The 13,899-nt window shown below is 37.5% G+C and overlaps 1 protein-coding gene across 1 annotated transcript in view; it reads right to left on the bottom strand.

Annotated features, from left to right (window-relative positions):
- LOC310930227 (transcription factor SOX-6-like) overlaps nucleotides 1-13,899 on the bottom strand; it is a 79,031-nt gene that overhangs the window by 21,551 nt on the left and 43,581 nt on the right. Inside the window, exons 6-8 of the mRNA XM_083893144.1 lie at nucleotides 13,628-13,696; nucleotides 1,071-1,191; nucleotides 34-113 (exon numbers count right to left, since the gene is read on the bottom strand). Coding sequence (XP_083749270.1) covers nucleotides 34-113; nucleotides 1,071-1,191; nucleotides 13,628-13,696 — 270 coding nt within the window. The remainder of the gene's footprint in view (nucleotides 1-33; nucleotides 114-1,070; nucleotides 1,192-13,627; nucleotides 13,697-13,899) is intronic.

Below are 13,899 nucleotides of genomic sequence, written 5' to 3' on the forward strand. Positions count from 1 at the left end.
TCATTTGCAGGAGACCAGGTGTTTCAGTCTTACCTGTAGTTGTAATGGGCTGAGTCCAGATGCTGCTGCAGCTGCCATTGAAGATGGAATGAACTGCATGGGATAATTATCACCTGCTGAACAACGAAAACAACACATATTGTAAAGCACTAACCCACTTTTTACTTGCAGTCGGCATCTGTGTGTCTGTCTGCCTTTCTCTCTCTGTCTCTCTCCAGCTCCCTCTTTGTCTCCTTCCCATTACCGCTTATGTTTTTATTCATGTCAAATGAAACATGAAGCATTTCATTCGAAGGTTACTAACTCTCATTGTCAGTGCACATGGGTACTTGAGACCAGGCGGAGCAGAGTTTCAATGCAGATCTCTAACATTGTGTTGCACTCGTAAGTTCATATACAAGCACCGTGTGTACCCCCCCCCCCCTACTGTGTGTCCCTAAAAGACTTTCCATGTCCGAGCCTTTGTTGAAAGCAGGCCAAAGTCAAAGGAGAGCGTACAATAATGGCTTTTTAATCCTTTCTGACTTTCTCGACTCCCTTGTGGGACTGGGGCTGTTGATGCTGTGGGAATAAACAGCTTTCCCCTTTACGAAGTAATGGATGATCAGTGCTGTGCAATATCAGGCAAGCACCTAGAAGAATGTATGGAAGACTGGAATGTGCAAGCAAATTATGAGAAAAGAAGAAGAAGTTTTATGGAGTGGCTGCTGTTGTGCATCACGTATGGTGTGTGCATCGCACTTGTGGTGTGCAATGTTATGGCTGTGAGAGGCAGGAGGACATGCTTGAGAGTGCGGGCATGTGTGTGTCTGTCCGAGTGTGAGAAAGTGTGAAATTCCAAGTTGCAGATGTGTTGTGCAACTGACGTGTTTTCAACACACCATAAAAAAAAAGACATTCCACTCCGAGCTGTGTCCAATGTATTGTTCCTGACGTGAAACAAGCAGGGATTATAAATCTCTCCACTCATTTCCAGAACATTCCTCACCTGACACACCTCATTAACATAGACTGGGATTCCAACGTTCGTGTGCATGTGTGCATGACTGTGCATGTGTGTGTGTGTTTACCTGGCTTGTAGGACATGCCTGGTGGGAAGAGGAAACCTTGCTGTGCAGCAGCAGCAGCAGCCAAGGACCTCTGGTCATGAGGAAACAGTGGGATCATCAGCGGAGGCATGTGACCCTGAACCTGAGAGAGAGAGAGAGAGAGTGGCAACGAAGAGGAAGAAGAAAAAGAAGGGGGAGATGTGAGTATTCTTTACATAAAGCATTTGAAAATAGTGAAATAACAGCAACACCTGGACGGCATTTATGTGACATACACAACACATATAAGAGAGACAAAAAAGAAACATGAAATTAAAGATCAATTAAAGAACTTTTTAAAAAATGGCGAAAGGTTAAAGAAAGAAAACAGTCAAAAAAGTAAAAGTAGAAAAAATGAAGATAAGTAGTGGAAGGTAGACAGGAAAATGGAAAATGCATAGAAAGTGAAGAGGGCGTGGTGATACATTCTAAGGAGAGTAGAGAGATTAAAAAAGGTGGATACTTCAAGACAAAATAGGACTAGAAAGTAAAATTACTGCAAATGATACAGCAAAAGGAAAAGAAGGCACAAGACAAGAACCGATAAAAAGAACAACAACAACAACTGTGACGAAGAGACAACGTTAAAGACCAGAGACCAAAGAACAAATAAAGTTGTTTATTCTTGAGAGACAAGTGTATGAATGTAGAGCAAAATGCCTTTAAAACAACAGAGAGTCTTTCATGTCAGCTTGAAAGACTCTTAAAAACTGTGGGTTCAACTGAATTAAGGCACTGTGGGCTCCAGCTGAAGACAGCATATCAAAGATGAGCCTGCGGGAATGTTTTAAGGCTGGCTGTTTTAACCACCGGACTGCCTCACTCTCTTCCCTTCTATCTCTCCCTTTATCTTATCCCTTTCTCTCTTTAGTTTTTTTTTGTTCCACGTTATAAAAGTGTTTGTCTCTTTCCCCCTTCATGTCTCCCTTCCTTGTCTCTGTTCTGTTTTTCTTTCGCTGGTTAGGTTAAGAAGAACATTAAATCTCAATTACGTGGCAGTTTGGTTGTCACATTTACAGATATATAGACGTTAAAGGTATATTTGCATATATACGACTGTGTGCCAATCAAACTGTCGATCACCTCTCCCTCCTTTATCTCATTGTGTAGTCTCATGACTCCTTTGCTTTTCTTTTAATTGATTCCACACCTTTTTTTTGCAGTTACTTTACTGTTTTGCTGTTCTTGACAGTCTTGCTTTCCCCCACTGCTCTGTCATTCATCCACCCCCCTTTCCTCTCTCAGTCCTTTATAATTTCTTTTTTGTCTTCATTTCTTCATGACACTTGTTGACACATTCCTTCTTCTCTTTCTATTTCTTCCGTTCAGTGTTGTCCACATCCATTCATCTCCTTTACTACCAATTCATTAACCACTTGCTCTCCTCCTCCACCTCCTCCTCCTCCTCTCCCCCCTTTTCCTCCTGGGACAGTTTGTCGTTAGAGGCCAAATTTACACAATCAGCATGTTGAATGGTTACAGTATTTCCCTGCATTTGTACTGTGTAGTTACACTGCTGAATTAAGATCCACTGGGATGTGTGTGCATGTGTGCATGTCCGTTTGCAAGAGAGAGACAGATCAGAGTTGTGCATTTGCTGAAATAAGAAAAAATATTGTTTTTGATTATTTATTTTATTGCAAAAGCATTTACCAACAACCTTCTTAAATGTTTCTTTGTTTGTCAAATAAAGGATTTTTTGACTTGAGAAAAGCAGTGAAGGAGAGACAAGAAACAAGGTGAAATAATAATAGGAAATAATAATAAGTAAAAGTAATAGTACAAGTATAACAGCTCTGCAGGAACTGAGTGAAACATAGTACTACACATGCTGCTGGAGAAAATAAATCATGTGGTGACCAGTGCTAATATCGTGGGGGTTGCTGCAAATTAATCAACGTATGGGCACTGATTAGTGTAAAAATACTCTTGTATTACTGTGAAACTGCAGTAGGCCGGAGGACTGTTTCCTGCATTCATGCATGTCTAAGAATGTGGCCACATCTATCTCCAAACCAGCTCCAAAGGTTGTTTTTTTGTGATCAGATCTGAAGAAGCTTTCAGGAAACATTGGGATTTTCAGACCCTTCAGATTTTCTGATAAGATCACTAAAAATGGATGTTAATACCAGGTTAATTAGCTGGACATAAATCTAAATCATGTACCTTAAGTGCTACAAAATCGAGTCCCTCAAGTGTTTTCTGTCTCATCTCGTCTTTCCTTCTTTACAAGGAGTAAGTCTTCACTTCATCAAAGGTCCGTTCTTGGGTCAAAGTCAAGCTCAGATTGTGTGTTTGCATGTGCGTGCATGTGCATGTGTGCATGCTTATGTCTTATTCACAGTTCCCTTTGTGGAGTAAGCGTGCACTTACATGGGTTCATCACCTGACCAGCTTTTCTCACACACACACACACACCAAAAAAAGTGTCCTGACGTCTTGTGACATGTCGAAAAGAGAATAAAGATAGAAGAAAAACAAGTCTGTGTGTCCGTGGTTAAAAAAAGAAAGAAGAAGAAGGCGGAGTGTAGGGGGGGGGATGTTATAGAGTAGGACAAAATGCTCCCATTCATTGTATTCCTATGGGAACACTGGGACTGACTGGGGCTGCTTCACTAGCACAAACACACAAAGATCTCCTTTTACCAAGGGGGGGGGGGGGGGGGGGTGGATGAATGGACTGATGAAGTTGGTGTTGCGGGGGCCCTGCTCTGCTCAGCCCCTAAGAAAACACAAGGCCCCCTTCCTCTAACTGCCCACCAGACACATCGACATACACACCTAGGCACAAGGAACATGTGTACAAGCGCAGACACAGACTCCGAATTAATGTTCCTCTTGTGTATGGGCACTGGGGTCTGGGGCCAATGAGTACATGTGTGGTGTGTCTTTATGTTGATGTGTTTGAGAAGGAGAGAAGAGAGGAGGATAAAAGAACTGTCTGGTTGTGCAGTTGACAGGTACGCACACGCACACAAGTGAGTGTCGCTTGATTTTGGGCAATATTGAGGTAACAATGTCGAAATTCATTCGGCTAAATTGTGTTGCCAAATTGAAAAGTAAAAAGACGAAATACTCTGATCACATAAAAGACATTCCAGGTGGAATATGATGAGTGTTACACTTTTTATAGTGACACATATCTGCACATAAATACCACAAAGATAAAACTTGGTACCACAGATACAAACAAAGTCTTCTAGTGTCTCCAGAACCTACAGAGCAACAGTCCAGTTTTATTGTTACACAGTAACTTGTGAATTACCTTCATTTTATGTCATACCTCTTCAGTATTCTCTGACAATTCACTCAGCATTCAAAATTGATAAGATACAATTGCAGCAAACTATAAACTATTAACAGATCATTCATGTGAATGTGCAGAATCTGTAGGTGAAGACCAAGATTTGGGGGTTTCTGATTTAACTAATCATGTTTGAGCATGCACCTTAACGGACTGTGTGGAAAACTTTGAGAGAAATGGCGTTTTCATTTCTTAATAGCTGTTAATAACGATGAGGCACGTTACTCGACAGGCTGTAAACCACGTATGGTGTACAGATGATAGATGAGTCTTGTTCGGATATCCGCTATCTACACTGGAAAATATTTGCTTTTTTCAGCTTCCAGCTTCCAATCAACAAGCTCAAATGTTTATATTACTTTGTTTGACATGGCACTGTGATCATTTACAATTCAATTTGTGACTTGCGTTGTGTCTCCTGTCCAGGATCATCACTGAGGATGAAAGTTGGCTCGACGTCTAGAACCCAGAGATCGAGTAGCAGCATTTATTCTGCAAGAGCAAGCAGTCTCCAAGATTCAAGAAGGTGTGCCAGGTCAAGAGCACGATCGAGAACACGCTCATCGTTTTGTAGTTGCAGGCTTGTGTGTCGTAAAATACTAGAGTCAGACACTCACTAAGCTTTGGAGGGCCTTGCTTTACGGAGGCTGCCATCTGCCATGTTTCTACAGCAGCTCGAGCAGACAAATCAACTCCAGCATGTGTTTCGCATTTTAAAGTGGAAGCTCACAAACAAAAGATGAACAACAGCCTTCCTAGCATGCAGACGCCACTGTATAGTTCCCTGACACACATGGGAAGGAGAGCAGTGAGCGGAGGAGCTTGTTACAATCTACACTCTCTCCATTAGATGTCAAAAATTCTTGCACAGTTGACGTTAAACTTTGTCTATTAGCCATACAAACTTGACTGGTCATTTTAGTGTCTCTCTGTGAGACTTCTAGTGGCGAGAATTTGCTCTTTTTTTTACAGCTTTAAGGACACAATTCACCTTGGAATAATCACATTTCTCTCGACACTAGCGGCGATTTTAATTGAAGCTCACAGAATTCCACTATGCTCGGAGAATTTCCCATAGGCTAACACACAGGTTAATACACTGCAGTTATGGCCATTATAAAGTCAAGAGTTAGCCATTCTCCATAGTTGGTGAGTCCAATCGACGTTATGGTCCTTCCATGGCTTTCCGAGTCATTGTGTCTGGAGCTGTATTTGCTGACATAGTGGCCGCCTGTCTATCTAATCGCCATTTGTGTGCTCCATTAGTTCTTATGCATGTGTGTGAGTGTGTATTTGTGCATGCTTGTGTATATGGGTGGATTAATGTGTTTGTGTCTATTTGTATTAACAAAGTTTCAGTAGCCCCCAACGACTCAGGAACCTCATCTAACGTCAGTGCTTTATTGACAAGGCAAAAGCTGGAGTCTTTACATGAGACGGTGATGACATGAGCTGTCATTCAACAGGGAATTAACAGAGGCAGCTCATCGGCAAGATGACAGAGATTCTGGAGCTGAATCGCAGCTGACACACGGATTAAAAATGCTGGTCAAACATGCTTGGGTTAGTCATTCTCTGTTTAGTCAGTCAACAGTCGGCCAATTGGGTTTCAACAGGGGGCAGCACACTGCACGTACAGTATGGAGCAGGCCGCTGACTACATCATCCACACAGGAAAATGATACAAAAGGATTTAATAGAAAAAATAAAAACAATAAGAAAACAACACTCAAGGGGCAAGAACTCGAAGAGAACAGAGTAGGGCAGACAAAGGAGGAGCCAGAGGAGTTATAAATGAAGAACAGAGAGAGGGAGGAGGAGGAGGAGGAGTGTGGCTTTGCAGTCATTAATTAGCCCGTTAGCTAGGACCCGGGCGGTGCGGTTAGGGCCTGTGCCTTTGTGGGCCCAAAGGAAATGGGCCACATATGAGAGCCATTATAGGAACTGACTTAACAAAGACACATGTCTGTCAGCCACCAGGCTGGGCTGCTCTGCTTACGGTACACAAAGGGCCCACCACCACTGTGTGTGCGCATGTGTGAGTGTCTATACATTCAATGTCTGCATTTATGCAATCGTTTAATCTTTCTCTACTTTATGTCAGTATAAGTAATCAATATGGTTTAGTTGTGAGACTGTGTGCATGTATAAATATTGAGTTTGTGTCTGTTCGTCTGATGATTCATCACATTGCACACGGGTAATGATATCTATCACAAAGGGGCCTTCGGAAGCATTTCTTTAACCTGTGGACATCCCCCGCTGGCTCTCCACACCATTTAAAACCACATGACAGGAAACCTGGGTCACTTTGAACTCTGCTTCCCCCAACAACATTGCACTCGTTGACAATCACACTGACACCATCCATGCACAGAGAGGAAAGTAGGAACGGTAAGACAGAGAAATGGAAAAATGGGTTAAAGCCAGTGTCCCACTGGGTTTTCATTGTCTCCATTCATAAATCAGACGCAGATAAGCTTCAGTTTATCACATATTAATGCTGAGCTATAAAACGGTCAAAATTTATAGCACACAACAGGGAGTTGCAACTATTCCACTTTTCAAGCAAAAACTTTTTCATGGTTTCTTATTTTTTCCATCTGGACAACATTTAGTGTTTCAAATGGAGATGTGAACAACAACTGGCACTTCTAAAAAGTGGTTTTACCACACTGAGGCCGATTCTTTTCAGCTGAAACAGTAGCATAGCATTTGGTCAGCTCCTTAGAGTATTGGCCTGAGAGGAGCTCAGGTCTGGATTTGATAAGTGGAAACAGACTGGTGCGGCGCTGCCTGTGTTTAAGGCCAACACACATCCGACACAGCGTAAACAGCCCATACCCCAGTGACTAAGCCCTGGAGCTTAGCCATAATAATTCTAAACCTCTGTACAGTAGATAGACCATATGCTTCTTACTAAGCTTGGTTTGTTTGCCAAGAAATGCTATTGTTTTTTACTTTTTTTTAAATAACTTAAATCACCAGCAGTTTGCACACATCCAGCTGTGATATAATATTTCTATCTATGGATATATATATCACCTGAATTTACAGCACGTGCCTCTGTAGCTCTACATAATAACATGCTGCTCTGCTGCATATCCCTTCATCCTGAAAACTAAATATGACACAGTATCCATGCTTCGCAGCTTGGAAGAGGATCCCTGTAAGAGCTGTTTTTTATGGTCTTGTTCTCTCCTGAGGCACAGCAGCCTAATGAAGTCCAATCCAAGCTTTATTAAGATCAGAGGGTGGGGCCTCATAATAAAACAGGGAGAAGTAGGGGGTCGGAATAAACCAACCCTCGTTAACGGCATCGCACCCTCAGAGCATCGTGAGATTCAAAAGCTTGGAATCACAGGGGGATAAATACAATGTATGGGGTGGGACTGGGAAAAAAAAAACAACAGCAAGTGGACTCAGATTGTCACACAATTTGATTTAATTCAGCAGCAATCCAACCAGTTAAAAATAAACCAATAAAGTACAACATGGATAACTTCCCAAAAGGCTATCAGCTACAGTCTGCAAATTTACCAGCATTTGGTCACAGCTGGTGGCAATTTCTTGGTGAATATATATGTATATACAGTCTAGTGATCATAACAATCATTGCATCAGGTGGCTCAGTGAAACACATGTAGAAATAAGAGAAGGAGAAAATTCCACTGGGGGCCATAGAATAGAGCTTTTCAACAGGGCTATGTATCCCTTTATTAGTCAAATGTGTTTTTTATTTGATTGTAATAAAAGTAAATGTGAAAACTTTTTTTTGGTCCGAAATTTGACAATAAGGTCATACTATACTATGTCGTCCAAAATTGTAAAAAAATTTAGAAAAAAAAAATTTGGTCCAAAATTTGACAAAAAGGTCATACTATACCATGTCGTCCAAAATTTGAATTTTTTTTGGAAAATAATTGTTTTGGTCCAAAATATGAAAAAACGTCATGCGTCGTCCAAAATTTGACAAAAATGTCATACGATACTATGTTGTCTAAAATTAAAAAAAAAAAATTAAAATCATTTTTTTCTCTAAAATAAATAAAAAACGTCATACGTCATACTACATATTACACTATGTCTTCCAAAATCACCTAGAAACAGCTTTGTTACTATCAAGGGTAGGTTTTGAACCACATACCCCTGGAAGAGGCTGGCCCCCAAAACCAACAGCATAAACCGCTGAGCTAACGGATATATAATAAAACAGTGTCTTGTCCTAAATTTGGCATAAACCCCATACTATACTATATCGTCCAAAAATTTACAAAAACGTCATACTATACTATGTCGTCCAAAATTGACAATTTTTTTGAAAAGAATTTTTTGGTCTAGAATTTGGAAAGAAACGTCATACGTCATCCGAAATTCGACTAAAACGTAATACTACACTTTGTCGTCCACCTTTGACAACTTTTGAGAAAAAACATTTTTGGTCAAAATTTTGAAAAAAACGTCATACTATATACTATGTTGTCCAAAATTGACAATTTTTTTGAAAAACGTCTTTTGGTCCAAAAACGTCATACTATACTATGTAGTACGTCATACTATACTATGTCATCCAAAATGTGACAATTTTTGGAAAAAAAATTTGGTCCAAAATTTGACAAAAACGACATACTATACTATGTCGTCCAAAATCTGACAAATTTTTTGAAAAACATTTTTTTGGTCCAAAGCTTGACAAAAACGTCATACTTTACTATGTAGTACGTCATACTATACTATGTCGTCCAAAATGTGACCATTAAAAACCAAAAAAAAATTGGTCCAAAATTTGACAAAAACAACATACTATACTATGTCGTCCAAAATCTGACAATTTTTTTGAAAAACATTTTTTTGGTCCAAAGCTTGACAAAAACGTCATACTATACTATGCAGTACGTCATACTACACTATTTTGTCCAAAACGTGACCATTTTTTGAAATGTTTTTTGTCCAAAATGGGACCAAAACGTCATACTATACTATGTCGTTGACCTCAATGTCATACTACACCATTTCATCCAAAATCTGACCATTTTTTTGAAAAAACTATTTTGGTCCAAAATCTGACAATTTTTTTGAAAAACATTTTTTTGGTCCAAAGCTTGACGAAAACGACATACCAAAATTTCACAAAAATAACATACTATATTATGTAGTACGTCATACTATACTATGTAGTCCAAAATGTGACAATTTTTTGAAAAAAGAGATTTGGTCAAAAAATTGGCAAAAACGACATACTATACTATGTCGTCCAAAATCTGACAATTTTTTTGAAAAACATTTTTTTGGTCCAAAACTTGACAAAAACGTCATACTATACTATGTCGTTGACCTCAATGTCATACTACACTATTTCGTCCAAAATGGGACAATTTTTTTGAAAAACATTTTTTTGGTCCAAACCTTGACAAAAACGTCATACTATACTATGCAGTACGTCATACTACACCATTTTGTCCAAAACGTGACCATTTTTTGAAATGTTTTTTGTCCAAAATGGGACCAAAACGTCATACTATACTATGTCGTTGACCTCAATGTCATACTACACCATTTCATCCAAAATCTGACCATTTTTTTGAAAAAACTATTTTGGTCCAAAATCTGACAATTTTTTTGAAAAACATTTTTTTGGTCCAAAGCTTGACGAAAACGACATACCAAAATTTCACAAAAATAACATACTATATTATGTAGTACGTCATACTATACTATGTAGTCCAAAATGTGACAATTTTTTGAAAAAAGAAATTTGGTCAAAAAATTGGCAAAAACAACATACTATACTATGTCGTCCAAAATCTGACAATTTTTTTGAAAAACATTTTTTTGGTCCAAAACTTGACAAAAACGTCATACTATACTATGTCGTTGACCTCAATATCATACTACACTATTTCGTCCAAAATGGGACAATTTTTTTGAAAAACATTTTTTTGGTCCAAACCTTGACAAAAACGTCATATTATACTATGTAGTACGTCATACTATACTATGTCTTCCAAAATGTGACCTTTTTTGAAAAAAAAAAAATTGGTCCAAAATGAAAAAAACGACATACTATACTATGAGGTCCACCTTTGACAACTTTTGAGAAAAAAGATCTGGTCAAAATTTTGGAAAAAAACGTCATACTATACTATGTCATCCAAAAGTGTACATTTTTTTGAAAAACATTTTTTGGTAAAAAATTTGAAATAAACGTCATACGTTGTCTGAAATTTGACTAAAACATCATACTATACTATGTCATCCTAAATCACCTAATGATGCTTTTGTTACTATCCAGGGTAGGATTCGAACCTGGTTCCCCGAGAATAGGCTGGCACCCAAAGTCAACAGCATAGACCGCAGAGCTAACTGAGAAACGACGTGTGTCTTGTCCTTTAAATTGGCAAAAACCCCATACTATACCATATCGTCCAAAAATTGACAAAAACGTCATACTATACTATGTCATCCAAAATCTGACCATTTTTTTGAAAAAACAATTTTGGTCCAAAGCTTGACGAAAACGTCATACTATACTATGTAGTACGTCATACTATACTATGTAGTCCAAAATGTGACAATTTTTTGAAAAAAGAAATTTGGTCAAAAAATTTGCAAAAACGACATACTATACTATGTCGTCCAAAATCTGACAATTTTTTTGAAAAACATTTTTTTGGTCCAAAACTTGACAAAAACGTCATACTATACTATGTTGTTGACCTCAATGTCATACTACACTATTTCGTCCAAAATGGGACAATTTTTCTGAAAAACATTTTTTTGGTCCAAACCTTGACAAAAACGTCATATTATACTATGTAGTACGTCATACTATACTATGTCTTCCAAAATGTAACTTTTTTTGAAAAAAAAAAAATTGGTCCAAAATGAAAAAAACCGACATACTATACTATGTCATCCAAAAGTGTACATTTTTTTGAAAAACATTTTTTGGTAAAAAATTTGAAATAAACGTCATACGTTGTCTGAAATTTGACTAAAACGTCATACTATACTATGTCATCCTAAATCACCTAATGATGCTTTTGTTACTATCCAGGGTAAGATTCGAACCTGGTTCCCCGAGAATAGGCTGGCACCCAAAGTCAACAGCATAGACCGCAGAGCTAACTGAGAAACGACGTGTGTCTTGTCCTTTAAATTGGCATAAACCCCATACTATACTATATCGTCCAAAAATTGACAAAAACGTCATACTATACTATGTCATCCAAAATCTGACCATTTTTTTGAAAAAACAATTTTGGTCCAAAATCTGACAATTTTTTTGAAAAAAAATTTTTTGGTCCAAAGCTTAACGAAAACGTCATACTATACTATGTAGTACATCATACTATACTATGTCGTCCAAAATGTGACCATTTAAAACAAAAACAAATTGGTCCAAAATTTGACAAAAATAACATACTATATTATGTAGTACGTCATACTATACTATGTAGTCCAAAATGTGACAATTTTTTGAAAAAAGAAATTTGGTCAAAAAATTGGCAAAAACGACATACTATACTGTCGTCCAAAATCTGACAATTTTTTTGAAAAACATTTTTTTGGTCCAAAACTTGACAAAAACGTCATACTATACTATGTTGTTGACCTCAATGTCATACTACACTATTTCGTCCAAAATGGGACAATTTTTCTGAAAAACATTTTTTTGGTCCAAACCTTGACAAAAACGTCATATTATACTATGTAGTACGTCATACTATACTATGTCTTCCAAAATGTAACTTTTTTTGAAAAAAAAAAAATTGGTCCAAAATGAAAAAAACGACATACTATACTATGCGGTCCACCTTTGACAACTTTTGAGAAAAAAAAAATCTGGTCAAAATTTTGGAAAAAAACGTCATACAACACTATGTCGTCCAAAATTGTAACTTTTTTTGAAAAACATTTTTTGGTCAAAAATTTGAAATAAACGTCATACGTTGTCTGAAATTTGACTAAAATGTCATTTTATACTATGTCATCCTAAATCACCTAATGATGCTTTTGTTACTATCCAGGGTAGGATTCGAACCTGGTTCCCCAAGAATGGGCTGGCACCCATAGTCAACAGCATAGACCGCAGAGCTAACTGAGAAACGACGTGTATCTTCTCCTAAAAATTGGCAAAAACCCATACTATACTTTATCGTCCAAAAATTGACAAAAACGTCATACTATACTATGTCATCCAAAATTTGAAAACATTTTTGAAAAACATTTTCTGGTCTAAAATTTGAAAAAAAAATCGCTGAGCTAACTAAGATACAATATATGTTAAACTGTGTCTTATCTGGTCCAAAATTTAACGAAAAAGTCATACTATAGTATGCCTTCCAAAATCTGACTAAAACGTCATACTATACCATGTCATCCAAAATTTGATAATTAAAAAAAAAAAAAAATTTGGCAAGAACTCCATACTATATTATGTCCAAAATATGACAAAAACATCAGACTATACTATGTCGTCAAAAATTTGACAATTTTGTTGAAAAAAAAATTCCGGTCCAAAATTAGACAAAAACGTCATACTATACTATGTCGTACAAAATTTGACTCTTTTTTTAAATTACATTTTTGGTCCAAAATTTGACAATTTTTTTGAAAAAACATTTTTGGGCCAAAATTTGACAAAAATGTCATATTTTACTATGTCGTCCAAAATTTGACAAAAACGTCATACTATACTATGTTGTACAAAATTTGACAAAAAAGTAATAATTTATTATGTTGTCCGACATTTGACAAAAAAGTCATAGTTAGCCGTTAGTAAAGTCTTTACTGTTTCACGCCGTAACTCCCATCACTGATGTTAATTCAAAATAAAGCCATTACTAATGAAAGAGTTACAAGGTGGTTTAAGTTAAGGAGAGAAAAAATATGGCGATAAATAGAAAGGAGAAAGTCCAGCAGAGGCTGCACTACAGATCACAAAGTGATCAATGCAAATGTAAACAATTCAGCAAATGGTACGGGACAATTATTGGTTCCCTGTTATGTTGTGGTCCAACGATTTTACCTTTCAGTTGAGGGCAAAGCATAGAATTAGAAGAAATGTTCACCACCACTTTTGTAACTTTCCAATCACAAATGACTCTATAGTAAAGGAAGACAACACAGACTCAGGACAAAATTAGGGGATGATGCGGAAGAAATAAGGGGAGTCTGTAAGGGGCAGAAGTCGTAAGCTGAAAAATGTGAAGAATGTGTATGTGCAACTAACCTGGATCTGTTGCTGGAGAATGTTTATCTTTTGCTGCTGCTGCAGGAGCTGCTGCTGTTGTCTGGCAATCTGCATGGACATGATGAGAGGAAGAGAAAATAGCAGGTTAAGAGAAAACAAGGTTGATTATATGTATATTTGTTCTTCATAATTTGGATATAATAAGAGGGACTCATTGTGGTTATGCTTTATTTTTTGGCAACCTGCTGTTTTATTTGCTTATTTTGTAAATAATCCAGAATTATGTTTTACAGTATCAATCATAAAAAAAG

Source organism: Microchirus variegatus (genome assembly GCF_963457635.1).
Source record: "Microchirus variegatus genome assembly, chromosome: 8".
Taxonomy (NCBI): domain Eukaryota; kingdom Metazoa; phylum Chordata; class Actinopteri; order Pleuronectiformes; family Soleidae; genus Microchirus; species Microchirus variegatus.